At 34.9% G+C, this 27,798-nt stretch overlaps 1 protein-coding gene across 1 annotated transcript; it reads left to right on the top strand.

Moving 5' to 3' along the window:
• The first annotated feature begins 734 nt into the window (after nt 1-734).
• Nucleotides 735-27,676, top strand: LOC126807735 (serine/threonine-protein phosphatase 6 regulatory ankyrin repeat subunit A). The gene is made up of 22 exons (XM_056103296.1): nt 735-871; nt 7,453-7,536; nt 8,827-8,976; nt 10,366-10,566; nt 12,270-12,422; nt 13,238-13,441; nt 13,915-14,001; nt 16,849-16,927; nt 18,138-18,252; nt 19,204-19,356; nt 19,545-19,613; nt 20,325-20,465; nt 21,262-21,373; nt 21,637-21,702; nt 22,196-22,271; nt 23,886-24,011; nt 24,661-24,748; nt 25,249-25,366; nt 25,678-25,818; nt 26,215-26,281; nt 27,155-27,216; nt 27,668-27,676. Exons 1-22 carry the CDS (start codon nt 830-832, stop codon nt 27,674-27,676), a joined length of 2,343 nt encoding a protein of 780 aa, XP_055959271.1. The 5' UTR covers nt 735-829.
• Nucleotides 27,677-27,798: the final 122 nt, after the last annotated feature.

Genomic DNA, 27,798 nt, shown 5'->3' with positions numbered 1-27,798 from the left:
ACGACTAGGCAATAGGCTTACTTCATTGTCAGGCCCACGGGCGCCATACCCTTCACAAATCCCGAAATTATTCTTTGTCCAGGAGGGGATTCGAACTCGGGACATTCCAGTTGATTTTTAAGTTATTTAGAAAAATGAAATTTTTTAAAATAAATAAATTTTATACAAAGAATGCTTTGGGGTTTTTGGGTTGTTTTTTTTTTTTTTATCAGAAAAGGTGCTCAAACATCGTAGTCAATCCGTAAGTTTCCACCACGTGATATAAGGATACAGTACACCATTAATTTCCCCGTTGTTATCGTCTCTTTGGCTGGCTCTAACTTTTCCCAAAATTTTCGTTGGTTTGAACGGTTTCTACCACAGATTAAGCATCATGTACCAACCTCTGTAGCCCAAAAGCACGTACGTGTATAAGGTTCACCGTGGAAATCTTGAGATACACAAACTGGAAGTAGCCTATAATTAAACATGCAACTGTCTGCCCTTCATTTCAACGAAACTAACCTCTTAACTCTGTTATCCTTCCACCTCAAAATCAGGAATATTCACCAAAACCTGACAGAAAATGTATATTCAAACATTTTTCTTCGATTCTACGTCCAAAAGTCAACAAAATGCGCCATGCTAAAAGAGGGAAAGGGGGAGAAAGACTATAAATAACTCTTGCACTACGGGTAACCCGCGTAGGAATTGTGTCCTATAAATACACCAACCATTTCCCGTGCATACTGTCATGGCGGTAAAGGAGTAACAAGTTTTCCCGTGTCTTCAAAAACTAACGAAATGTGAACAAAACTTTATTGTTAGCGTGAAAGATCGACAAATTTCAATGAAGTTGGGAGGGTTAATGCTACAGCAATTGGAGGATCAGGTGAATATGAATGTATAGCTCGTTTCAGGGGGTCTATTCAACCAGGTGTTTTCGTGCAATAAAAATAGATCCAACTCACCACACTTGACTCCTGACTCAACGCTTTTAATTCTATCATCACATCGTCAAAATTAGACTTGACTTCTTTTAACATCTTCGAGCACTAACTCAAATAGATCTAGAAATATATTATATCTCTGTTTTTGATGTTTGAAGTTAGAAATTGATAACCCACCTGTCAGACGACACGTGAAAGTTCATTTTTATGAAATGACATTCTGGCATATCACATCATTACAAGTTTTGATTTCGGGGATGTGGATTCTAGATAAGATTTTTATTATCATGAAAATAGTCAGAACATTTGGCGTTTAACTTTAAGCCAAAGATTTGATTTTATAACTACATGTACCCCCTGCTTTCTACATCCCAGAAATTCTAACATCAACCATGTGCAATATGGAAATTTAAATTCAGCTTATTCTCCAAATTCTTTAAACTGGCTTTGATTATTTAACTGATCCTTATTACGATACATGCTATTTCAATTTGCGCATCGCTGAAAGGTCTGTGGATCAATGGAGAAAAGATTCTTATATGTGGACCTGTCTGAAAAAAATTATGCAACATAAAACTGCAAACTGATTTCAGTTCATACAAATGTAAGCTTAAGTCATGATTTACACAAATTACAATGATATCAAGTCAAAGTCTTATTGTAGCTTAATGACTCATGAAGACAGTCAAGCGTATTTTTTGGAGCATCTGCGCCGCGCACAGAATTTCAATTTCCATATATGTCCATGCATCTCATCTGTGACATCAGAGATACTGTTGAAAGCTATTTTAAGGAATCGTAGAAGTTAAAAAAAAAAATGAAGGAAGTAGAAAAATAATTCCTAACCTTTTGAATTATCTTTATTTTATCACTATTTTGAAGTCTGTAAATACATGTAGTATTTTGAAATTACTTTTTGCGTGTAAAATTAATAGGGATTTGCTAAAACAGTTCAAATTTATAAATGAGAAAGAGATATTGAAGTGGTACATGTACATATCTATTCCCTTCATCTATGATTTACTCTGCTCCCAGGTTCAATATTATTAGACTGATTTTATTTTAATGAAGGTGTTAGTCAGTGTGTGTGTGATTATGGATGTTGGCAAAACTTCATGGAATCTAATATTTTTTTTATTTAGTATAATTCCTATTGACATATATGTAGACGTTATTACCAAGTACTGCTATAGTATAGTAATAGTTTTAAGATACATGTACATGTAGTTACTTGCTGTATACACAGGTCTGGACTACATGTTTGTGCTGGATGGATATAACATATCTGAATATCAATAATGACACACATTTATTGGATATAATGATAGGCACCAGAGGGATTGTGCCTGACAAACCTTTATTTGTGACAGGTGCCCTATTTTCAGGCTTGTCTTTTGATCCTATTATAGGCTACTATTAATAGTTAGATAAACATCTTGTTTTTCTCTATCTATACATCATGCCATTGTAGATATTAGTTTCCATTTATTTAAAAAATCTAACTGGGGATGAACCTGCAACTTGTAACTCTCTTTGATTAGCACGAAATCCCCCCCGCCCCTCATCAATAAACAATATTTTGTATTAATTATTTCTAACGAATCTGTCATTGATTTTTTAATAACATATTTTAACAATGTACATGTATTATTATCATTATAACCCATCATCCATCATCCTTTCCACCTTGTTATCTCCTGTTTCTAGCTGAAGGGGTGTAGGTGTAGCTCTAACAACTTTCTTATGCATAATGCAGAAATACTCCATCTTTGGGCAAAGGTAATTAATAATTGTACACCTATTTACTGTAACTACAGGTAATGAATGATATATTTATAAATTTTTTTAAATACAAAGATTATCACAGTGAAAACTTACATGACCTTTAAAATGTGAATCTGGAGTCCTGCTATTTGAGTTTTAATAGTATAATATGTTGTGACGATACCAGGTATACAAATCAAAGTAATGGTTGAAACCACTCAATGTTTTTTTTATAGTGCTTTGAGATATGTAAAATATCCACAATTCTTGAAGCCAAAATATAGTTTCAAAGCCTTGGTAATGAGTTTTAAAGTAATTCTAGATTTTGCCCTGCATGTAGTCTTCTGTACTTATGTTGAGAAGCTAAATATTACCAATATAATAATTCTCTCAATTCAAACCCATAGGTTGTCTCACTAACTCATTAAACTGGATATTTTGGGCAATATCTAGTTATCAAAAGATTTTACACATAATTATAAAATATTGAATCAATGATTCATTGATTAAAAGTTAAAGCATATATTTCTCAGTGATGGTTTGTCTTAAAAACTAAATATGTACATGTAAACTATAGTAAGAATAGTTCAATTTCTGTGTTTAAAGTAGCTACATGTAAGTCTCTAACTCAATATCATCCAAAATCTTCGACATTGAAAACACAAATTATTTGTCGGTTTAAATCAACATTGATGTTGTGATCTTACCGGGAAAAGATGGGCTTCTGATATCCAATATTTAAGACAAAATAAACATTTTACAATTGGTACGTGAATCGTACCATAATGCGTTTCAGAGCTATTTGTAATAAGGACTCGAAAAACGAGGCTAGGGATATATTCCACAAGTCTTGTCAAACGGTGACGCTATAGTCTTGTCTGGAGAGCATGCCCAATAAATACTATCGGCGTAGACTGGAATAACCAGAAGCTAGGGATTGAAATTTCGATTGAGAATACTGGCGTATGTCGCCGAACCTAATTGATTAGAAATTACAGTAAAAAAGAAACGATTGAATGTAAATTAATTTATATACATTCATATTACATTATTGTATGCGTTGCGACCCATTTGTGTCAATTTCTAGGTCCCAAATATTAGCGACTTACATCCTTTAAATGAAAATGCTTGATCCAGGTCTTAGACTAGACTACTTTTTGCATAAACTGTTTTAATGAAGACGGCATGAGGGGTGAATAGGGGTGATGATTTTCCGTTTCAGAAAATAGCAAATTCCGTTTTAAGTATTTTTAATTCCGTTATTTTCCGTTTCAGAGCTGACCATATTCCGTTTTTTCGAGATAAAATGTTATTTTATGAATAAATGAATAAAACATCTTAAAATGCCTTTTATTACAAAACGGATCATTTTAAACCAATGATAACAAATGTTGAATTGTGAATGACTTGTAATGTTCAATGACTAGTTATTCTTTAAACCTGTTTCCCGAATTAAATAACAGAAAATTACATCTTGTGAGCTCGTTTCATCTTTTTAGCAGACGAAGTCATGTTTCTCAGCTGCTAGGTGTAGTCGCGATTTATCCAGACATCTTCGTAGTTACTACCGTTTCTTCGAGAATAAGGGCTGGATTCACAAGGCTACGGTATATTTCTGATGTCACGTGGTTAATGCGGATAAACACGAGTCACGAGCCCGGCAGTAAAATAAGAAGTAAATGAAACGATTTTTACTTTTATGAAGTGACAGAAGTTTTTTTAAAGACATATATATACATTACAATGTTTAATTCAAGTTAAACTACAGAGTAATTTTATAATGGGATACATGAAAGACGGGTTTTCGTTTCGATTAAAATTATGATTCCTAAATGATGAAATGAAAGTAGCGAAATACTAAAATAGACAGTAACAAAACCACGCGATATCATTCAATATTTCCGATTTTTATGAATAAAAAGATAAAATACTTGGATAACTGCAAAATTATTTTGAGTTTGTGTTTAGTATCAGCAAATATCGGCTTTTCCGTCTTTTTCCGTGTGAGATTTCAAATTCCGTTTTGAGTGGACAATTCCGCGTTTTTTCCGCGATCACGGAAAATCATCACCCCTAGGTGAATTAGTGAGACAGGCCTCGGGTTTGAAACTCGAATAATATACATTGTATTTTTCAATATAATAGATTTATAGAATACTGATTAATAATATTCAGTTTATTGTTAATTGGTCAGTAAAACAGTGGGAATAAAAATATCCCAATCAATTTTAGAATTGATTAAAAGAATGTATATGAATGAAAGTACTAAAGTAGTTGAGGTTAGGGTATAAATAAATAAATAAATATTAAATCATAGGCCTAAGATGATGAAATAAAGAAGGCCTTTATCTTGAAAGGGTTGTAAGATGTAACAGTATAAATACCAGGTAACAGTCTTAATATGTATATAAAATGGTTAAGCACCCTATGTATTTTTCACAATGACTTGTCTTAGAGTTTTGGCAAAACCTTGAAAACATAATCTCGAAAAAACAAATGTGGTTTGCAAGAATAGATCTTTGACGATAAGAAAACACAGCAGGGTTACCAACCCACTATTGATGATTTGTGTCATCAACGTCATCTGTGGAATCTAAATGACATTTTTTATCTTCAATCACGATGTTGAATTGTGTTTCTGACTCTGCACCTTTATACTTATTGTGACTACTTTCTGGCTCAAATATAGCATCTTGGAATTTTTGTCATAATGATGAATAAAATCAGAAAAATTGGATAAACTCTTTATGTTTTCTTATTGTCAAAGATATAGTCTTGCAAATGACATTTGTTTTTCTGCGGTCATATTATCAGGGGTTCAGTGCCAAATCTTGTAAGACAAGTCATTGTGAAAAATACATACACTACATGTACATGTAGGGTGCTGAACTTTTTTCTTTGTGTATAGAATGTAAATGTGTAATAGGATTTATTGATGGTCAAAGGTCAAGATTATTTAACTATAACAAGTCACATAATTACACCCACTGTGACCCACTACTATACAATTATTTATGGGTAAATTAAGTATTTCCTTGAGTTGAAAGCTGTTAAATGAGAGTTTAATACATGTATCTGTGTATTTAATAGTTATATTAACACACCATCGACTGACTAAACATTTACAATCGAATTAAACCAACACTTTTGTGTCTGTTTAATTTGCCGTTGTTTTTACCACTTAGTATTTATGAGGACTATTTCCATAATGTGCAGATTGTGATTGGTCTGCTCCAGATTAACCAATATCTAACCAACATGTACCTTGTACGAATCGAAACGTTATTTACAGAAAATTTGATTATCAAAAAATAATTTAATTTTGTGTCTAATTTGGGTCAAAAAGTAGTATCATGCTGTCGTCTCGGTCCAAGAACAAACTTTTCTTAATCGTGTCTTTAGATTCAGTGGACTGACCAACTGAAGGAAAATGAATTTATCACTTATATTAATTTGAGATTAGTCTGCTGTACATTCTACAACCTTAAAGGACGTATGGTTCTATTTTTGGGATACAATTGTGGAGTCGAATCACAACAAATAAAAAAAATTAGAGACCTCCGATGGAATTGTGTCATCAAAAATATTTTGTTACGTACATGTACATGTTTCGGGAATACTGTTCAAATATTCTAAGTCGTCAATTATTTAGATGCTATTCAAATAGTTGATTTAAATTCAAATGACCAAATTTGAAATCTTTTGGGGGCCCATTTTCAGAATTCTAGAAATCTGTAGATTCTCTTATTGCTTTATTTACTATTAAATATTAGTTAATTTCAATTAATTTTATTTTTGCTTTGGATAATCCAAGTTGAAATATGTACATGTAGCTCATATTTTGATTAGATTTGTAATGGCTGAAAGAATTTAAACTTATTAACAATTTGTTTTATTTGTATAGCATGGATCGCAAAATACCTTCCAGATTTTTCAAGTCAAGTTTCACTTGTAAGGTGTGCAGGGTATGGGACTGATAACGAAAAGGGTATCTAGTTCAGATTCGACGGAAACTGAAGTCCAAAATTGATGTACACATAAAAGAAAGTTGGAAACGAAATAAAAGTATGCTGGTCCGTTGCTCTCCGGGCAATATTCTCACATCAGCTTAGAAATAGAAATGAACTCAAAATGACCAAAGTTGTGTTACCGAGACATTAAACTCCATTTGAGTCACGTTAAACTCCATTTGAGTTGCATTAGACTTCACTTGAGTTGCATTAGACTTCACTTGATGCACATTAGACTTCACTTGATTCGCTTTCATTTTCAATACGCATTTCTGTATCATTAAATTAACAAATTCACAAAAGGTTATCTGTACATTAGAATTTATGTCAACCTCCTTCAAAATTGGATTAATTCCTTTTTTTTACAATATACCTGTACATTGTACATTGTGTAGTTTTAGACGATATTAGAGACAGTCGCTAAAATTCAACACTTACGTTCAAACGGATAACCCATAGATTGATCTCGGCTCACCTGGCCATCTGTTCCGACAGAGTAAGAAGAAAATGTTGACATATTTTCATTTGTGAATTAACATTTCATTTATCATTTTCTCTCCACAGTTATGTTCAACTCACCAACAGAGGTCCGGGGGTTATTCGTTTAGACGCGTGTTGAAATTTTGTGATGATCCCTTGGTACTTCTTTAAAAAAAAATACACAAGTTGCATGGATAATCTCCCTTGAAATTTAGCTTTTGAATTATTAATTATAAGCAGACTGTCATATGATATATGACTATTTTCAGCCTCCATTGGTTCAGGCATGTTTCCACGGTGATCCTGATGAAGTGCGAGCGTTATTGTATAAAAAGGAAGACGTCAACTATCAGGTAATAGATCTTTGGCCTCAATGCACCCAAAATTGTCTTATCATAAGCTTAAAGGGTTTCCAAATTGGATCTCATACTAAATGTGAATCAAGATAATCCGTTCGGCCCCAATGCACCCAAAATCGTCTACCATAAGCTTACAGGTTTTCCAAATTGGATCTCGTACTAAATTGGAATCAAAATTACCTATTACTCAATAAATCATGTTAATGTACATGTATTTGTAACAATGGATTGTTGAATACTAGTTGGACACCGTACACCATTAATTTCCTCATTGACCACATAATGTTAATTCTCGTTTCTTCTAAAGATTCATTTTTTTCCAAAATTTTGTGGGGATGAACGCTTTCTGCCACAGATGCTCAAAAAGCATGTACGTGTATGAGGTTTTCCATGAAAATCTTGAGATACACAAACTGGAAGTAGCATAGAATTGGAAGTAAACATGCAACTGTCTGCCCAACCTCTTAACTCTCTTATCCTTCGCCTCAAAATCATGAATATTCACTGAAACCTGGCAGAAAATGTATATTCAAATCTTTTTCTTCGATTCTTCACCAAAAAGTGAACAAAATTCACCATGGAAAAGGGGCAAAAAGGGAAAGGAAGAGAAAGACTTTTACACTAGATTCCTGGGTAACCAGCGTAGGAATTAATAGTGAGCAGTTACGTAGACAACATACATTGTAGCAACATTCTCTTTTCGGGTTGTTTATCACTACATTTATAGAGAATAAATCTAAAATATCTAGATAGATAATCTCCTGGCTTGGGTTCTATTGGAGTAAAAAGAGGCCCATCAAAAACAACAAGGATCCCATTGGAAATAAACCTAGTTATTCTCAAGAGACTGGGGATCACGTGGCTAAGTGGGTATGACGCTGGCTCGCTAGCCTGGAGGTCGGGTGTTCGATCCCTGCATTGGCCGAGAAAGTTCATCCAGATTTTCCGGCGTGGTTCCCCCTTGTCAGTGATGCAGGATGGAGGGCCTGACAAGGACAGCTGTCTAGTCGTTCGGATGGGAGGAAAAACCGAGGTCCTGTGTATATATTGGAATAAAATTTCCCTCATAGAACACAGTATGGCATATGCCCGTCTTCATTAGCCCAGTATAGGAGCAGAACAGTAGGACGTTAAACCCCATTTCATTTCATTTCATTTCCTCAAGAGACTGATCATTCTTATTATCATGTAACTTTATATTATCACCCCTATGGTCATGTTTGATATGCCTCGTGGAAAAATAAATAAGTTATGTTGAATTTTTGTATTTTTTTTTGTACATAGGATGAAGAGAAGAGAAGCCCGTTACATGCAGCCGCGTACTGTGGTGAATCAGAAATATCTGACCTATTGATACTCAGTGGTGCTCGAGTTAACGCTAAAGATAATAAATGGCTGACTCCGTTACATCGTGGTTGTGGTTCCAAATCTGATGTAAGTACAAGTCTTCATTTTACAAGGGGGGTTGGGTGGCTGAATGGTTAGCGTGCGCGCGCTGTATCATAAAGTCATTGAGTCGACTGGCGTGGTTTCGAATCCCCGGTTGTACGTGACAAGGAGTAGGGTCGCCTGTCCAACCTCATGGGTTTTCTCCAGGTCCTCCGGTTTCCTCCCACGGCTAAAGACCCCTATGCGGAAGCGAATTATTGAAATAAAATTAAACCATGTTAGTCCCGAAATGACCTAGTTTGTGTTGAGTGGATCATAAACCCCATTTCTCTCTCTCTCTCTCTCTCTCTCTCTCTCGATTTTACAAAATAAAGGAGGGTCAGGAGTGCTTGATAGGGTCCTCCGGTTTCCTCCCACTGCTAAAGACCCCTATGCGCAAGCGAATTATTGAAATAAAATTAAACCATATGTTAGTCCTGAAATGTCCTAGTTTGTGTCGAGTCGACGATAAACCCCATTTCTCTCTCTCGATCGATTTTACAAAATAAAGGAGGGTCAGGAGTGCTTGATAGCATTTTCCTATTCGTGATTTTCCCATACCTTTCAGGGGACGAATGGTTTAACGCATGTTCTATAGATCAAAATGTCTGTCATTGAGTCAATTGGCATGGTTTTGATTCCCTGCATATGCGTGACGAGGAGTAGGGTCGCCTGTCTAACCTCATGGGTTTTCTCCGGTTTCCTCCCACTGCTAGAGACCCCAATGTGCAAGCAAATTATTGGAGTACAATTGAACCATATGTTAGTCCCGAAGTGTCCAGCGGACGTTGAACCCCATTTCTCTCACTGACAAGGAAAATGAGTTGAGTGGCATGGTTTAGATTGACAAGGAGTATGGTCGCTTGTCCAAGCTTTTGGATCTTTTCCAGGTTCTTGGGATTCGGCCATATGCTAAAAACAAATTATTGAAGTAAAATTGAACCATATGTTAGTCCCAAAGTTACCCATTCTGTGTTGAGTGGATGTTAAACTCCATTTTTCTCTCTGTCTCCATATACACATATTGTCTTTAATGAAAAAGAATCCTTGACAGTTGGAATTGAAAGACTAGTACATGTACATGTAGACAGCGAATGCTCCTGTCCAAGCAAAATTTTCACCTTTACACTGCACACTTAACTATAGAAATGAAATTTACCACTTTCAACTCCATCCCAATTCATGTTTTTTTTAAAACAAGTTCTTAGGTAAGATTAGATAATGAGCTGACAGTTCTCGCTATAATAGTTAAAAAAAAAAAAAAAATCCATGTTTTAGTATTTAAAAGATTGGCTTTAATTTATTATGTCACTGAATGAAAACAATCCATTAAAGTTTAGACCGCAGAACTTTAGTTTTGTGTTAAAAATTAATTTCTGTTCCTTTTGAATTCAGGAAGGAGTAGAAACATTGTTACGTCATAATGCAGACGTCAACGCCAGGGATAAAAACTGGCAGACACCATTACATGTGGCAGCCGCTAATTCAGCTGTAAAATGTGCAGAATTTATTATTCCTATGATGACCAATATCAACGTGTCTGATAGAGCTGGTCGAACAAGTCTACATCACGCAGCTTTTAATGGTCATAAAGAGGTAAAACTATTTAAAGTTAGATGAAAATGAAGTCTAACTGTCGTCTGTCGATATTGTTTTAGAATATGTCTGACAAAAATGTCCTTAAGTTTCAGATCTTTTCTATTATACTACAGTTTTACTTGTGATTCTAATTTTTCTTTATAAAAACTTTAGTCCCGAGTGGATATTAAACACCATTTCTCTCTCTTTTATAAAAACTTTATTTACTAAGCAGCATCAATCTGATTAGAATACAGATCTATATTTCGTTGCATTTTTTTTAATACTTTGATGGCCTCTACTACATGAAGATATGACCGGTTGTAGTGGAATGTCGCGCCAGGGGTCATATGACTGGCTTTTGACCCCATAACGTCATGACATTTGATTAACCAATCGGCGTTGATGTTTCTAGTGGGTTACCCACAGTTCTGTGCACCTTGCGCCCAAAACTCGTTTTAACAGAACGTTTCATTGGCTAATCTCTCGCATCATCCAGAATGTTGGTCATATAAGAACTCTTCCAGATCTTAGTGTACTAAAGACAAGTAAAACAAAATTTTGAACTGTAAAAAAGGAAATAGGATCTGTGTTTTAATCAGATTGCATGCAGCCTATTCCAGTTGAAATTTTACTGGATAATAATTGAGTAGATCGTACAAAAAATCACTAAGCATCACAGTACGTACAAGAGCATATCCCCTCTAGAATCTTTTGGAGAGTTATTTGGTAGCATATCCCCTCTATAATCAATTGGAGGGCTATTTGGTAGGACAGTGAGAATTTTTCCTTAGGCTGCATTAGTTTTTTGTTAAATATCTATGTTAAGGTAGATTTTTTGTTAAATATCTATGTTAAGGTAGATTTTTTCCATATTAAACACCCTTAAAGATACATTAGTTAAGAGTTTAATAAAGAGTTGGCCATTCTTGCTATAATAATTCAAAAATAGATGATAAAAAGAAAATATTCAAAATTACTTTATTATGAATGGAGTTGTGACTGTTGGAAGTTTGGACTAGAAATAGGCATCAACTGTGTCCGCACCATCTGCGAGAATTGTCGATCGTTTGATTGACAGACGATAACTCCACCCACATATTCTCAATTATCAAGTAACATTCTCAAGGGCTATGGTACCCTCGCTTGGTAGGCCTTTCATCATCGGTTTCCAGTATTGACGTCGGTGACTAACAGTAAACGTTGGCTTGGTCAGGCCATTTCTTGATTTGATTTTAAATGAACGACTGTTTAAATCCAAGCTGTAACAAGTCATCCGAGGATCTACAGAGCTGATTTTGAGCTTGTCATGTAAATAAAGGTCTAATTAATAATTTCTATAACATCTGAAGCCTAAATAAAGACTTGCAATAGACAGATTTAGCTCTTGCATAATGTATGTTTAAGAAGCTAGTGCTTTTGTAAAGTTCAATACCTTGGATGACTTGACTGCTGCTCAGAATGTTTTTGTTGCCAGGCAACCTACCTTTTGGTTAAAAATACATTTACGGTAGTTTGAGCTAAAGTTGCCTATTGCAGGTCTTTCATTTTGTCTCAAATGTTATGTAAATTATTAAATAGACATTTATTCACATGACAAGCCCATAATCAACTCTCTAGACCATCCGATCATTGTGATTAATTTAATTATAGCGAGAACTGTCAGTTCCTATCTAAATCTTACATAATGGATCTTTAAATGATTTGTTGATATATTCTAGATGGTGGAGTTGTTATTAACTAATGGAGCTACAATCAATGCCTTCGATAAGAAAGACAGAAGAGCTATTCATTGGGCGGCTTATATGGGCCATGAAGATGTTGTCCGGGTTTTAGTAGAAAACGGAGCAGAATTAAACTGTAGAGATAAAAAGGTAACAAATAGAATCTTACGATTATTCTTTCTAGAATGCCTGATACCACTTCTCGTATTTCCAGCCTGGTGTTTCCATCCCTCAGGAGCCATGGTGGCTAGGTGAGCAAGACCTGGAGGTCCCATGTTCGATCCCTGCGTTGCCCGAGAGAGTTTAAAAGGATTTTCCATCATGGTTCCCTCTGGTCAGTTGTACACAAACAGTGGGTCTTGCAAGGAACAATGTATGGTTGTTTAAATGGATCGAAAAACTGAGGTCTCGTGTACACATTTTGTGCATGTAAAAGATCCCTTGGCAGTTGGAATTCATTATAAGAGTAGGCCGTAGCACTGTGTCTGGGGAAGATTTCTCTCATAGAACACTGTATGGCTTTTGCTGGTCTTCATTAGCTCAGTCAGAGCAGAACAGTAGGGCCTTAAACCCTATTTCATTCCAATTCCTCTTGTCATTGGTGCAGAACAAAAGGCTAGGCTTCTAGTTGCTTGGATGAAATTAAAAATTGGGGTCCATTTACACATTGGCGTGCACATGAAAGAACCCTTTACAGTTGAAATTTAATGAGGAGTTTGCAGAAATGCAGCTCTCCGACAAAATTTTCTCATAACACACTTTTATTGCATATTTCCATCTTCATTAGCCAGGTTGTTGATAATTTTGATGACATCACTATTCTACTCGCACCACATCTGTTTTCAGGACAGACAGAACTGTGACAAGTCTGATTTCCATGTTATTTGATTGCAATTCGGAACAAGACTGATAATCAAGCAGCAATATCTTCCCCCATTGTTTAATTGTTTTTGTGAATTTTTCAGTCATACACACCTCTCCATGCTGCTTCTGCTAGTGGTCAAGTCTCAGTTGTTTGTTTATTGTTAGAGTTGGGAGTTGAGGCCGATGCTATTGATTCTTACGGCAATACAGCTCTACATGTTGCTTGTCTAAACGGACAAGATTTAGTTGTAAATAAATTGTTACAGTATGATGCCAGCGTAAATGCTGTTAATTATAAAGGTTTGGTAAGTCTAGTTTTAACTTATTTTACCAGTTGCAATCAATGATAACTCTGTGGGTATAGCGCTAGCTTAAAAACCTGGGCCCTGTTTCTCGAAATCTTAACTAAAGATAAAATCCAAATTTTAGTAGATACTTGGTTAAGCACTAAAATCATTCAAATATTATCCAATCAAATTACTAAAATTTGGATTTTATCTTAGTTAAAATTTTGTGAAACAGGCCCCAGGTCACTTAGATAGGAGGCAAAACAGGGTCCACTCGTTGGCTTAAACGTAAAAGAGCCCTTGATAGTCAGAATTCGATAAAGACTATGTGAAAACACAAAAATACGGACAGAATTTCTCTCCTAGCTCGATTAGTGGAGTTGATGTAAAACACTAGGATGTAAAACCCTCATGTTTCAATGTATTGAAGATCTATTGTTGAGTCCAGATTTTAGATCTATTTGTAACTCTCAGCCTTCATTCTATTTCAGACACCTATTCATTACGCTGCGGCATCAACTCATGGAGCAATCTGTCTGGAAATTCTCGTCACGGAAGGGGGGAACACAAAAATACAGGTAAGTTTATATCGGAGAGGAAATCTACCATTCACAAATTATTTGAAGCTAACAGGAAAGTTTTTCTTCGTCGAGAGTCCAATTAGAGTAAATTTTTCATCTGCACATCATATACTGTCTACTCTCAATTCATCTTCATAAATACTGAACAGAACCCTGGTTAGACTGATAATCCTTTCAGAGATTGTAGTTTACAAGAGATTCAAATCACTCACATGATGATCAAAGACTTTAGTAATATTTTTAAAATAACTGGTTGTTTGTACCTTGGATGAGGTAAAGGTTTTATTAATGAATGAATCCAAATTTCAGTGTAATATGAGAAATGATGTTTGTAATCGTAAGAAAAAAAAGAGTAAGTCATGAATCTTGTAGAGATTGAAGCATGGAGTGTGAATTAATATAACTAGGCCGTCTAAAATATATTTTATGTTTCTTAGACTGTTCTCATTTGTTGTGAGGATATAGGAACTTCTGAAGAGGAGCGATGGTGTCTTGAGAAACATAGAATTTATTTTAGATAGCCTTATGTCTGTCAATATTGAAAATACATCGCCTCTGGCTGACAAAGCGACTCTTGGGTGCCTAATCGTCCTAATATTCGTTTTTCTATATATCCATTTTATAAATACTCAGTTAATATTAGAGAATATTCGAAGATTCAAAACTTTGGCAAATTGAACATTTGAATTGAGTATTAACTGCTGTTTGAATGATCACCAAGAATATTCAAATAGTTGAATCATCATTAGATCTGACCACAAGTAATGGGTTCATGATGGCCTCCCAGAGTCACCATGCTAACGATGGTTGTTTTTCTTTCAGAATGTATCAATGTAAGAATTGTATCAATGTGTCTTGTCTTTAGAATATCAATATCTCTCAATCTAAAGTTTTATTGTAAATTAGAATCATTATCTCAACAGGTCTTTGTTGGTCTAAGGGAAAATTGTTAAAAATGTATAATTTGCACCAAATGAAATTTTAAAAATATTGAGGTGAAATTTGTCACCTTTACCAGTTATTTGGACATGGACTACATCAGTCTGATTAAAACACAGATCTTCTTTCATTTCATTTTCTAAATTCAAATTTGGATATTTTAGTTTTTATAATAGGATCTGAAAGTATTTTTAAGTAACCTGTGTTCCCTTTGATATGAGATATTAACCAATGAAATTGTCTGTTTAGTCAAGATTTAGGCTAGGTGTACACTGAATTATGGGTGATTCTATAGAGTAGTACAGAGAATAAAACAAAAGTTTACTATAAATAGTTTATATCATTCAGTCAAATGTTAGTTTTGTCTTTCTCATGCCATCAATCTTGTAAACCAGTTAGATCAATAAGGAGTTGAGGTTATCGAAAGTTTAAAATAAACAGAGCGAAATTAAGATCTGTGTTTTTTTCAGATGGTAACTATATTTGGATGTTTTCACTTATAATAAAATTTGATCGTAAATAAAAATTCTACGTTGAGACAAGACAGGATGATAAGGAGTGAGCATGATCATTGTTTAATCCTTGACGTTTATTTCAGCATTAAGAGTTATTGCCCTTGTTTATATTATATAATAATATAATACGATTATAACTTATTAAATGCATCTTACTGATTGAAAACCCCTTTATTGTGTGATTTAATATTAAAATATTGATACCTTATCTTAATCTTAACTCCCTAGAATTTTATTGTCGCATGTTAACGTAATTTTCGAGGTATACTTCAGTGTTTTTCTCTGCCTAAGTCAAAACCTTGTTTTATGCTCCACATCAATTTATAATGGGTACAAGTCAAGAAATTGATGTCCAGAATAAACGTTTTCTCCATTGTCCGCTAAATATTACTCGCACGTCAAGCCATATTTTCAGTGTTTTCCCATTGTCTTAAATTACTTATACTTGGCGACATGTATAGTTACGCGTCTTGCATTCAGCAAATAATTATTTTTCATTTCAAAATAGAGAAATAGATTTTGATAACACTACTGCCACTCGATACTAGATGACCATGGTGTTGAAAACTTTATCTTATAGCTTCAACTTATCTATGGATGAATGTCGGAAAATACTATGATTCAACTATACTTCACACTAACGTATACCCTGTAAAATGTAGAAAATACTTTGATTCAACTATACTTCACACTAACGTATACCCTGTAAAATGTAGAAAATATTATGATTCAACTATACTTCACACTAACGTATACCCTGTAAAATGTAGAAAATACTTTGATTCGACTATACTTCACACCAACTTTATATCCTTAAAAATGTAGAAAATAGCCCAGGTCTGATTATCAATCAACTCTATTATTAAAGATATTTACATCAAATATAGTAGGAATTAGAAATTATGTATAAAGATATTAAATAATAATTTAATATTTCATTTAAAACAATTAAGGTCTGGGCATTTTAAACTTAAAATATAGTTAGAATAAATGAATAATGAAATAAGGTATAGCGGTAGTTAGAATAATAATAAGATGTAGTTGATATGAATCAAGTAGGTTTAACATCTGTTGAAATAGAATAATAATAAGATATAGTTGATATGAATCAAGTAGGGTTAAACATCCTACTAGATAAGAGTTGAAATAGATTGATAAAAGTAAAACTAATGGACCATGGCACAAAACCATAAGACTATGGTGGGTTTTGTAAGTCAAATCCGTCAGATCAAATAATCTTTTTTTTATCAACCTGGAAAGGTCTTCAATGCCCCCATATTTTATGCCTTTCCTAATTATTAACAGCTTGTCAATAGAAGACAAAATATTAGGTCTAACATTAATGGAATTTGTTGCATGTTGTTTGATTGTAATTGTATTTTGTTTCCAGTGTGAAGATGGCCGAACTCCGTTACATTTAACCTCTCTGCATGGTAGATTTACTAGAGCCCAAACATTACTTGAGCATGGTGAGATATATACATATATATATATATCATCTATATCATTTAAAACTGTATCTTACTTTTATTTTATCCTGCACATAAGGACATTAAGGGAGGTTTTGTTTCACTCATGAAGCATATCCCATAAATTGTTCAATATAATATCTGTACGAGTCCATCAACATATTATCTTTATGGGTCCTTGTACAAACATCAGAGTTTTGCGCTTTTCACTGATTAGAAATTTCTAGGATTTAATCGACTTTTGGTTTCCATGGAAACAAATTTGACATTGTTTTTGGTATACAAAGGCGCAGGATGTTGATGATTGAGTCTTTTTGTTCTTGTATCATTCTTATGGTACTATTAAGCCGAACGTGGTCATTAGATTGATTCATCTTCCAAATACATATTTCCAATAACCCAACCCTTGCATTTGTTAAATCAATGATCTTTTGATTTTAATTACTGAAAGCGTAAATATCACAAATGTAGTATAGTAATGAACAGTAACATTTCAATATGAGGGATCAAATTGCCTCAACCACATCTAAATAGAAATGATAAGGGTTAGTGTAGTAAATTAACCCCTGTTGCTGATCGTTTTAGATTAGGGTTTTTCTGTCTCACAGACAGGGTACACCTGGGTAAGAATATGAGGTTATTAGATGCACATCTGACTTCAATAACTTGATCTGTAATTATGCGATAGTTATTAATTATTTTATTTATTCTTTAAAAAAAAATTATGCCCATTTGTTCTTTGTCAAATTTTCTAAATTCCAAGACCAAATTTCTCACATGAAAAAGATGCTGAATACCCCAAGAAATGTCAAAGACAAAGCATCTGGCTGTCCGTGATCTAAAAATTTGCTATTTGAATCAGTGGTAAAGTTGTATATATTATTTATTAATATTAATGATTGTTTCCATGAAGCCACACACTTAAATGGAAAAAATGAGCTTGTAATGGTTGAAGCCTCTGGGATTCTTCATTATTACATACTTTAAAATATTCAAGACAACAAAACGGATAACATTGTTACCAATAATGTGAATCAAATTTTAATTATGACTGGCTAAAAGAATTCAAACTTGACTTCAGAATTTTAGCGAAGTCTATTAAATCTCAAAATTGGCACAATCCGTGGACCTTAAATTTGAAATATAGAGAAGATGTCGATAAATTCGCACAGTTTAATGAGCATGTGTTTTTATATAATGATGTTTTTAGGTGCTGAAATAGATGCATGTGATAAAATGGGTAATACAGCGCTACATATAGCAGCCAGATACGGTCATGAGTTATTAATAAACAGTCTGTTAGAACATGGTGCTGATCCAATGAGGTACGTTTGTCTTTTACATCATTTTACATCATCCAAACCTGGTGGGTTTTCTCCAGGTCCTCCAGTTTCTTAACACTGCAAAAGACCCCTATGCATAAGCAAATTATTGAAATAGAATTTACTATGTGTTAGTCCTGAAATGGCCTTGTTTGTTATGAGTGGACCTAATTTTAAACACAATATCTCTGTTTTCATCAAATTAAGTTGGTCAGAATCTCATCATTTTCAGATTGATGTTAATGTCTCAGATTCTTATAGGACTTGATACAGACATTATTACATGTTGTCACCATCTTCACAGGGTAGTCGTAGACGGTCAGCACAGACTCTTACTGGATTCACAGGATGTGTCAACCCATTTGGCATTTTTTGGCAGTGACACTTTGGGGCTGATAAGGAAATTGTGTTGAGGTTTCAGATTGTACAGGCTTCAATCACGGTCCTGTGTGATATCTGTCAAATGGATAAAGTTGGCAATATAATCTGTTTGAATTAAACAAAAGACATCTATGTCCTTTGTTTTCAGATGACAGCACGTTCAAGACCCTCTGCTGCATAGATAATGTTACCATTGCAAAGACAGAAAAATGATGTTTAATGTCCACTTGAGACAAACTAGGTCATATTGGGACAGGCATGGTTCAATTTTATTTCAATAAATCGCTTGCGCGTAAGTGTCTTTAGCAGTGGGATTACCCGGCAAAAACCCATGAATCAGTCGACACTACTTCTTGTCACGTACAATCGAGGAATCGAAACAACGTCAGTTGACTCAATGATGGACCTTATGATACAACGCACACACGTTAACCATTTGGCCATCCAAACCCCCTCATTGTAGAGAAGTTATGCTACATCTTTTATAAACATGCATAGCAGAGAAGTTATGCTACATCTTTTATAAACATACATGGCATCCTGTATGACACTTGACAATAATATTTATTACAGACGAGGACACAATGGTATGTTGCCTATACATGTAGCAGCATTAAATGGTTACGTAGATTGTGTTAGAAAGTTTCGTATGGTTTTACCTGAATTAAATATTAACGCTCAAGATGATGTTGGAAGAAGTTGTTTACATGGGGCCGCTTGTAGTGGGTGAGATATAACTTTATTTTAAGTTACAATACAATAAAGTGTTGAAATTTCTCAAGGCAAAAAGACGAAGGTCAGATTTACAGAATAATTCCTAGCTTATAACATTATGTATGATATATTATATTATATTATATTGCAGTAGACGGTGATATATTATTTTATAGTATATATGATATATTATTTTACAGTAAAGCTGATTGTGTCGAGTATGTTTTACATGAAGGAGGTGACGTCAATATACAAGATGCTAATGGAAGGTTAGTAAATTCTATCCCATAATAGTATGTTATTCCATGTTTAAATCTCACTTCATTAAATATACATTATGCAAGAGCTAAATCTACTTATTGCAGGTCTTTCTTTAGGCTTGAAATGTTATATAAACTATTAATTAGGCATTTATTAACATGAAAAGAGCTTAATCAACCCACGATGCCATCTTATGTGTCAGATTTTCACTGGATTGGAATCTGATTTGCTGCTCAATGCTCATTGATGATTAAATCCAAAAATGGAAAATCGAGATTGTTTTTTTTATCATACTGACTTTAGTAATGATGATCGAATCTAGGCCTAAAATTCAGTTGCTAATATCTTGGTTCAGAGTGGAGGAATTTGACTGAAATTTTCAGCATATGCCCTTTACATTATCTAGTTTTTAACTAATATAGTGAGAACTGCCAGTTCTAATTTTGCATTATGCATTCTTCCTTATAGAAGTCTCATGAAACTGGAAGTAATATAACTCCGAAACTAGAAGTTGTAGTTGAATGGCACCTAGCCTATGCTATTCTGCAGCTCATGTTGCCTTCATACACCTAATTTTAGCCTTCAGACAGCCCTGATGTAGCCACCAAACCCCAAACAAATGACAGTAAGATGTGTTATCACTGAGATATATCAGAGATGAACCAGGTCTGAAAATGAATAGTTGACTTGAAAAGTTTTTTTTGTTTGTGTTTTTGTAGAAGTCCACTTCACTATGCTTCGGCTAATGTACATCAACAATGTGTGTTATTATTGCTCAATGCTGGTAGTACTGTTAATATGACTGATAGTAGAGGTTGTACACCATTACATTATGCTGCACCAGCGGATTCAGATGCCAGGTAAATACTCGTCCAGATTAATTAATAAATTGTTGTGTGATTTGGGAGTTTAACCATCTTGTTGGGATAGTGAGAACAGTTGAAAATTCTGTTATGGAACCCTTCTATCATATCTGTTGCTGAGACTGGAAGAACTGTAGTCTCTATCATCCAGAAAAATACTCTACGACTATTAGTCTAGATGCGTTGTCAACATTTGAGAATAATAGGTCATTGGCTAGATTATCCAGTCTTCTATTTAAATTATCATTAACAAAGTCTTAAGTGAGACAACTAGTCCTAAAACAAGATTTCGATGCCCCTGAATTTAATTTAAGAATGCCATTTCAGAAAATCCATTGCTATTTCAATATCAAACACTCTTAATTATTTTTTTTTGTTAAATTTCTCTCTTCATGGGCCATATCTTTGTTTTTTTAATGAATCCTAATTCGTCGTCACAATTCATGTTTGTTTATAATAATGCAAGAATTATGGGATTTATTGTGGGAAGGGGTGCAACTCTTACTGGACTTGGTCAAAGATACTGGATAATCAACTACGTAAAAAAAACAACTCCCGGTTACTCATGGGCAATGAAACTTTTCGTCAAATATTGACAAAGGTCCCAGACCCTCCGTACGTTGAAGACTAGGAGGTTCTGGGTGACCGAGACTAGCAGATATGGTTTCTGTATTTCTTGATTGTATTTTTATTGATTTGGAACATTACATACTGACGATAGAGCAACTGATAGATGTGTACTTGTCTTTTTATTATTTCATCTGTCAGTATCATATTTTGTTTATATTTATAGAGTTGTAGAATTATTGTTACGTCATGATGCCCGGCCTGGTATAAAGGATGATGATGGTTTTAACGCTGTCCATTATGCTGCCTTAAAAGGCCATAAACTTGCCTTAGAAATGGTATGTAATCAATATTTTACTGACTTCACTGTAATATTGAACGGGATTCACTGTAATATTGAATGGAATTCACTGTAATATTGAACGGAATTCACTGTAATATTGAACAGAATTCACTGTAATATTGAACAGAATTCACTCTGATATTCAATGAAATTCACTGTAATATTTAATAACGGAATTCACCGTGATATTTTATATTTGACCACCGTAATTTTCAACTCATTCTTTCATGATTTTATTTATGCTAAATTATTTTTCAGCTTTTAGATCTTTCAGCAACAAACCTACTAAGAAGTGGTGCTCCATATTCCCCGGGTCATTTAGCGGTAATACACGATTTTATACTTTAAAACTTACGTTTAAGCTTTCGACAAAGCTTCACTCAATGCTTTGGGCTACCAAACTTTACATCAATATTACAAAATTCTTCTCCCTTACACTGTACACATGATCATAGAAAACTTAAAACTCAAAATGGCCCAAGTCTTTAGTTTGAGATGTTAAAAGGCAGTTCTTTTTATTTCAAAAGTATGATAATTCAAACATCAGCTCATCGACCAGGTCCTCGGGTTTCCTCCCACTGCTAAAGACCCCTACACTCAAGCGAATTATTGAAATTAAATTGAACCATGTTAGTCCCAAAATGACCTAGTTTGTGTTGAATGTACATTAAACCCTCTCTCTCTCTCTCTCTCTCTCCAGAGCTCATCAAACTTCCTGAGAATAAGTGAGAAGTGGTATCATTTGTTCTAGAAACACTAAGCATACCCTACCTCATACATCATACCATTGAATGATATTTATGAATTGTTATTTTAGGCGTATAATGGTCATAATGACGCCCTCCGAGTTTTGTTGAACAGTATGATGAATCTTGATGTTAAAGATATAAATGGTAGGTAACAAAATATACAACACTTCATTTCAAGTTCTGTATAAATCTCTCATTGTTGGATGGATCACGTGGCTAAGTGGGTAAGACGCTGGCTCGCTAGCCTCGAGGTTGGGTGTTCGAACCCTGCATTGGCCGAGAAAGTTCATTCAGATTTTCCGGCGTGGTTTCCCCTTGTCAGTGATGCAGGATGGAGGGCCTGACAAGGACAGCTGTCTAGTCGTTAGGATGCTACGAAAAACTGAGGTCCCGTGTACACATTGGCGTGCACGTAAAAGATCCCTTGGTAGTTGGAATTTGATATAAGAGTAGGCTGTAGCTGTCTAGTCGTTTGGATGGGACGAAAAACCGAGGTCCCGTGTACACATTGGCGTGCACGTAAAAAATCCCTTGGCAGTTGGAATTCGATATAAGAGTAGGCCGTAGCGCCGCTGCCCGGGCAAAATTTCCCTCATACCACACTGTTTGGTGTATGCCCGTCTTCATTAGCCCAGGTTAGGAGCAGAACAGTAGGACGTTAAACCGCATTTCATTTCTCTCATTGTTGCTCACGTTATTTACATAGACCGTGAATGTAAAACAATCCATGCTGCTGTCTTCAAAAAATTACCTTCACACCTTACTGCTACCCCAAAAATAGTATATTACTCTCAAAATGACCTGTGTAAAGATGTTCAAGTAGCTAAGTCTTTAACTCAGTTTCATCCACAGTCTTCAACATTGTAAACACAACTTATTGGTCAGTTTAAATCAACATTGATGTTATCATGCTGTGAAAAGATGGGATTCTTGTATCCAATATTTAAGATACATTAAAAATGTTAAACTTGTCACACGAATTGCATGCCAGAATGCTTTCAAGCGCCATTTGTAATGAAGCGATGGATGAACGATGCTAAACATATCCCACAAGGGAAGACTACCAAAGTAGACTGGAATAACCAGACGCCAAAAACTGGCATTCAGTTTGCACTCTTCGCGTATTTCGCCAAACACAACTGATTAGAAATTACAGTAAAAACAGAAACAGTAGAATGTAAATCAGTTTATATAACTCATATTTCATTTTTATATTATTTGTGTCCATTTAGCTCCTTTAAAACCCATTTCTGCTGTAAAAAATCAAGAGAAGTTTTGTTGTTCAAAACGCAACGCTTGCTAGTAGATTTAGCATTCTGTAAATGACAAAAAGATTACAACTTGAATGGGTGTCCTCGCTGGTAAGAGAACCGTATCGGTATTAAATTCCATATTAACGACAAACACTAATGTTTGTCAACACACAAGTTCGTAATGAATGTACAGGAAAACTGTGCTATAAGGTAAACAATGAGGTCACGTGGGACCGCCTCGCCTATAAATTATGTCCCTTTATCTCTAGTGAGGACCCCCATTGTCCTGCTATATTTTCTATTTATCTCTGTAAAAAAAACTTTTTGTCAGTTAAATTGATTTGCCAAAAAGTTATATTATTTATGTCATTATTATTATTGTTGGAGTTATAATATTATTACAGGACGAAAAGTGTTGGATTTAGGAGTTAAAATATATTTATTTTTACAGGGCGAACAATGTTAGATTTAGCATGTTGAAGTTATAATATATTTATTTTTACAGGGCGAACGATGTTAGATTTAGCGTGTTGGAGTGGTAATACAGACTGTGTAGAAATGTTATTAATGCATGGTTCTAAAATACTAGTTCATGACAACATATCTAGACGGACACCATTACATGCAGCGGGTAAGATAAACATTCAGATTTTTGTATATTTAAGTAAACTAATCCATAAATATAATGATCTGGATATATATTGATGTTCTTGTCTTGATGATATATGTAAGAATTATTTTCGAGCTGTTTGTCTTCACAAGTGGAGGGGGCCACGGTGCTTAAGACGCTGGTTCGCTAGCCTGTAGGTTGCGTGTTCGATTCCCGCATTGGCGGAGAACGTTAATTGGGCTTTACCGACGTAGTTTCCCCTTGTTAGTGGTGCAGGACGGAAGGACTATAAACCAAGTTCCTGTGTACACATTGACGTGCACGTAAAAGATCCCTTGGCAATTGGAATTCAATATAAGAGTAGGCAGTGGCTCTGCTGTTTGGGCAAAATTTCCCTCATAGCACACTGTATGGTGTATGCCCATCTTCATTAGCCCAGTTCGGAGCAGAACAGTAGGATGTAAAACCCTATTTCATTTTATTTCGCAAGCGGAGATTGACCATGATGTGACTTGTAATAAAGGGATATTTTATCTTTACTTAGGTTTGCTAAAGGTTACATTAGGATTGACCATAGTGTATTTTCTAATAATACAGTAATAAAATCTGGTTTGTAATGACAAATTGTAGTTAAAGTTATCTAATAATTGATATACCTTGTATTTTTTAGCAATAAATGGAAATACTAAATGTATAAATTTACTGTTAGAAACTTGTGAAGATAGTAACATAGTTGATTGTACAGATGCTTATGATAGGTAAGATTTTATCTTAACTAATTTACAACACCAGAATGCATGGGTGAGGCAAGGGTTAACTCTTAGCTGACCCAAGTCGACTTTTGTTACCGTTGGGTACCCACAGCGACTTTTATCGACAAAACTGGTTAGCAAAATGCTAAACAGACAACTTTCACTTGTTTGTTTACTTCCTGTTTGACATTTTGACAGTTATAAATCGTCCGGTTTCTTCTTGAAAAATTATAATAAAATGATATTGTCTAGGCCTACACAAAAATTTTCTCCTAATCACAGATTGCCACTATGACGTGGTTTTTATGACTTCAAACCTCTGGGTTACTTAAGCGTTAAACCAGCTTGATAAAGGAAAATGATTTAATATCTGATGCAAGAGGTGCTAGGGGAAGCAGTTGTTTCAATCTGCCCGTCTGCTAAAGGGGTTAATATTACTATTTCATGGTATATAGGATATTATTGTTTGTATATATGTAATAACATAATTATTGATATTTAAACAGAACACCACTGATGTTAGCTGTAGCCAACGGTCATGTAGATTGTACGATATATCTGTTTAGAAATGGTGCTATAGTTAACGCTAGAGATATTGATAGTAGGACGGCTTTACACAGAGGAGTAAGTTCATATTTATCATCAGAATTTGGGAATGAGGTTCTTTAGCTCTTGGTGTAAACCGATGTGATCCTCACTGTTAGACAAGGTACACTACCCATACCACATACAATCCCTGAATCAATTGTGAGAAGATCGCAACCCTTATTACAACTACCCCCCTCTGGTCAGTTTAGCAGTTCAGGGGATTGATTTCATGGTCCCATTACTTATCAAATAAAAATGACTTAACTGCTGTCTATCTGTAGAGTTAATTTGAACACCTGTATGAATTTGTTATGATATTCATTGATTAATCTGTATGTTTTTTTCAGGCAGCTAATGGTCAAGAAGAGTGTGTTGAAGCTCTGTTACATCATGGTGCTGATATGACCTTGGCTGATGGTAAAGGTCGTACACCGGTTCATATGGCATCCATGTGTGGTCATGTTGGTTTATTAGGTTCTTTACTTCTTGTAAGTATCCAGATCGGTGATATACTTCTTCTACAACATTTCTTTGGCATTTGATCATGATTTATTGAAGTCAAATATGTAATCACATAATTTAAGTAAAATTAGAGAAAAAAAACCTGTAGTATTCTGTTTAACTAATACCATGTCCAAAGAAAGTAATGTATGCGATATTGAAATGCACCGAATCTTTACTTCTGTATAGCTTTTGTTTTCACAGCATATTCCAGAAGATGTTGTTATGAAACTTTGTACACAAATAAACCTTTTATAATCGTAGCTTTTACTAATTAGAAATAACTCGGATTTAATCATTTTTGTGTTTTTATGGGAACAAATTTGACTTAGTTTATGGTATAGAAGGATTGAATCTTGTTATTATTATGTTTTATATTTTAGATGGGTTCATCAGAAAGATTAGATGATGCTAAAGGATTTTCACCTTTACATTTTGCTTGTTATAATGGTAAATATTCTTACACTCATCTGGGGGGTATAAGCGGAGGTCTACTGTCATTGAAAGTGTGGGCTTGATATCACATCTCCGTCTTAATGATCTGTGTTAGTTATTAGGTGGATGTTAAATCTCTTCTCTCTAGTATCAGCGGGGTTGAATGGCCTAATGGTTTGCGCGTGCCCGTTGCATCATAAGGTCTGTCATTGAGTCAACTGGCGTGTTTTCGATTCCTCAGTTGTACGTAATACGGAGTAAGGTAGCCTGTCCAACATTGTTGGTTTTCTCCATGTCCTCCGATTTCCTCCCACTGCTAAAGACCCCTACGTCACGCAATCAAATTATTGAAATAAAATTGAACCATATGTTAGTCCCAAAATGACGTAGTTTGTGTCAAGTGGACGTTAAACCCTCCCCTTTAAATATAAATCTTGCTAAGTGGGTAAGACGCTGGCTCGCTGGCCTGGAGGTCAGATGTTCGATCCCTGCATTGGTCGTGAAAGTTCATCCAGATTTTCCGGCGTGGTTCCCCCTTGTCAGTGATATAGGACGGCTGTCTAGTTGTTCAGATGGGACGAAAAACCGAAGTCTGGTGTACACATTGGCGTGCACGTAAAAGATCCCTTGACAGTTGGAATTTGATACAAGAGTAGGCTGTAGTGCCGCTGTCCAGGCAAAATTTCCCTCGTATGGCGTATGACCGTCATCATTAGCCCAGTTCGGAGCAGAACAGTAGGACGTTAAATCCCATTTCATCTCCTTTCATTTAAATATAAATCACTATGTGTTAGTCTCAAAATAAGGTCTTTACAAGATGTTAAACCACATTTACTTTACAGATTAGCTGTATGTGTTATCAGGTGTTCTGTGTATTATATATTTTAGGTCATGATAGTTGTGTAGAGTTATTATTAGATTATGTTTATATGTGGTATCAAGTGTTCTGTGTATTATATATTTTAGGTCATGATAGTTGTGTAGAGTTATTATTAGAACATGATGTTTATAAAAGTACTGAACCTAAACAATTCTCATCTTTACATTGTTCTGTGTAAGTTGATTTTATTCTTTATTTTACTTGTCAGTGATGCAAGACGGAGAGCTTGGCCAGGAACAAGGTCTAATTGTTCCTGGACCATGGTGGCTCAGTGAGTAAGACATTGACTCGCCAACCTGGATGTCCCATGTTCACTCTCTGTGTTGGCTGAGAAATTTCATCTGAATGTTCCAGTTTTGTTCCCTCTTGTCAGTGCTGTTGGACGATTGGCCTGGCAAGGGACAGAGGACAGTTGTTTGGATGGGACGAAAAACCGAGGTCCCATGTACACAATGGCATATACATAACAGGAAATCTTGACGTTGGAATTCTATATTTATTTATTGACTATTTTTATTCAGGATGTCTGAATGGAATTGGGGAAACAGGCTTAGTCCATGTAAAACTTCTCTCCCTATTCAATATAAGGGTAGACCATAGCACAGCTGTCCGAGAAAAAATTCACCTATAGCACATTGCATGGTGTCTGCCC

Source organism: Patella vulgata, chromosome 9, assembly GCF_932274485.2.
Source record: "Patella vulgata chromosome 9, xgPatVulg1.2, whole genome shotgun sequence".
Lineage (NCBI taxonomy): Eukaryota > Metazoa > Mollusca > Gastropoda > Patellidae > Patella > Patella vulgata.
This window is presented reverse-complemented; position numbering and strand designations above follow the sequence as displayed.

Bases quoted from the DNA above. Each gene is read 5' to 3' on its own strand.
- LOC126807735 (XM_056103296.1), top strand. From the start codon at position 830: ATGAAGTTGGGAGGGTTAATGCTACAGCAATTGGAGGATCAG. The intron at 10,567-12,269 runs GTAAAACTATTT...GATATATTCTAG, and splicing joins CTTTTAATGGTCATAAAGAG to ATGGTGGAGTTGTTATTAAC. The intron at 21,374-21,636 runs GTATGTAATCAA...ATTATTTTTCAG, and splicing joins ATAAACTTGCCTTAGAAATG to CTTTTAGATCTTTCAGCAAC.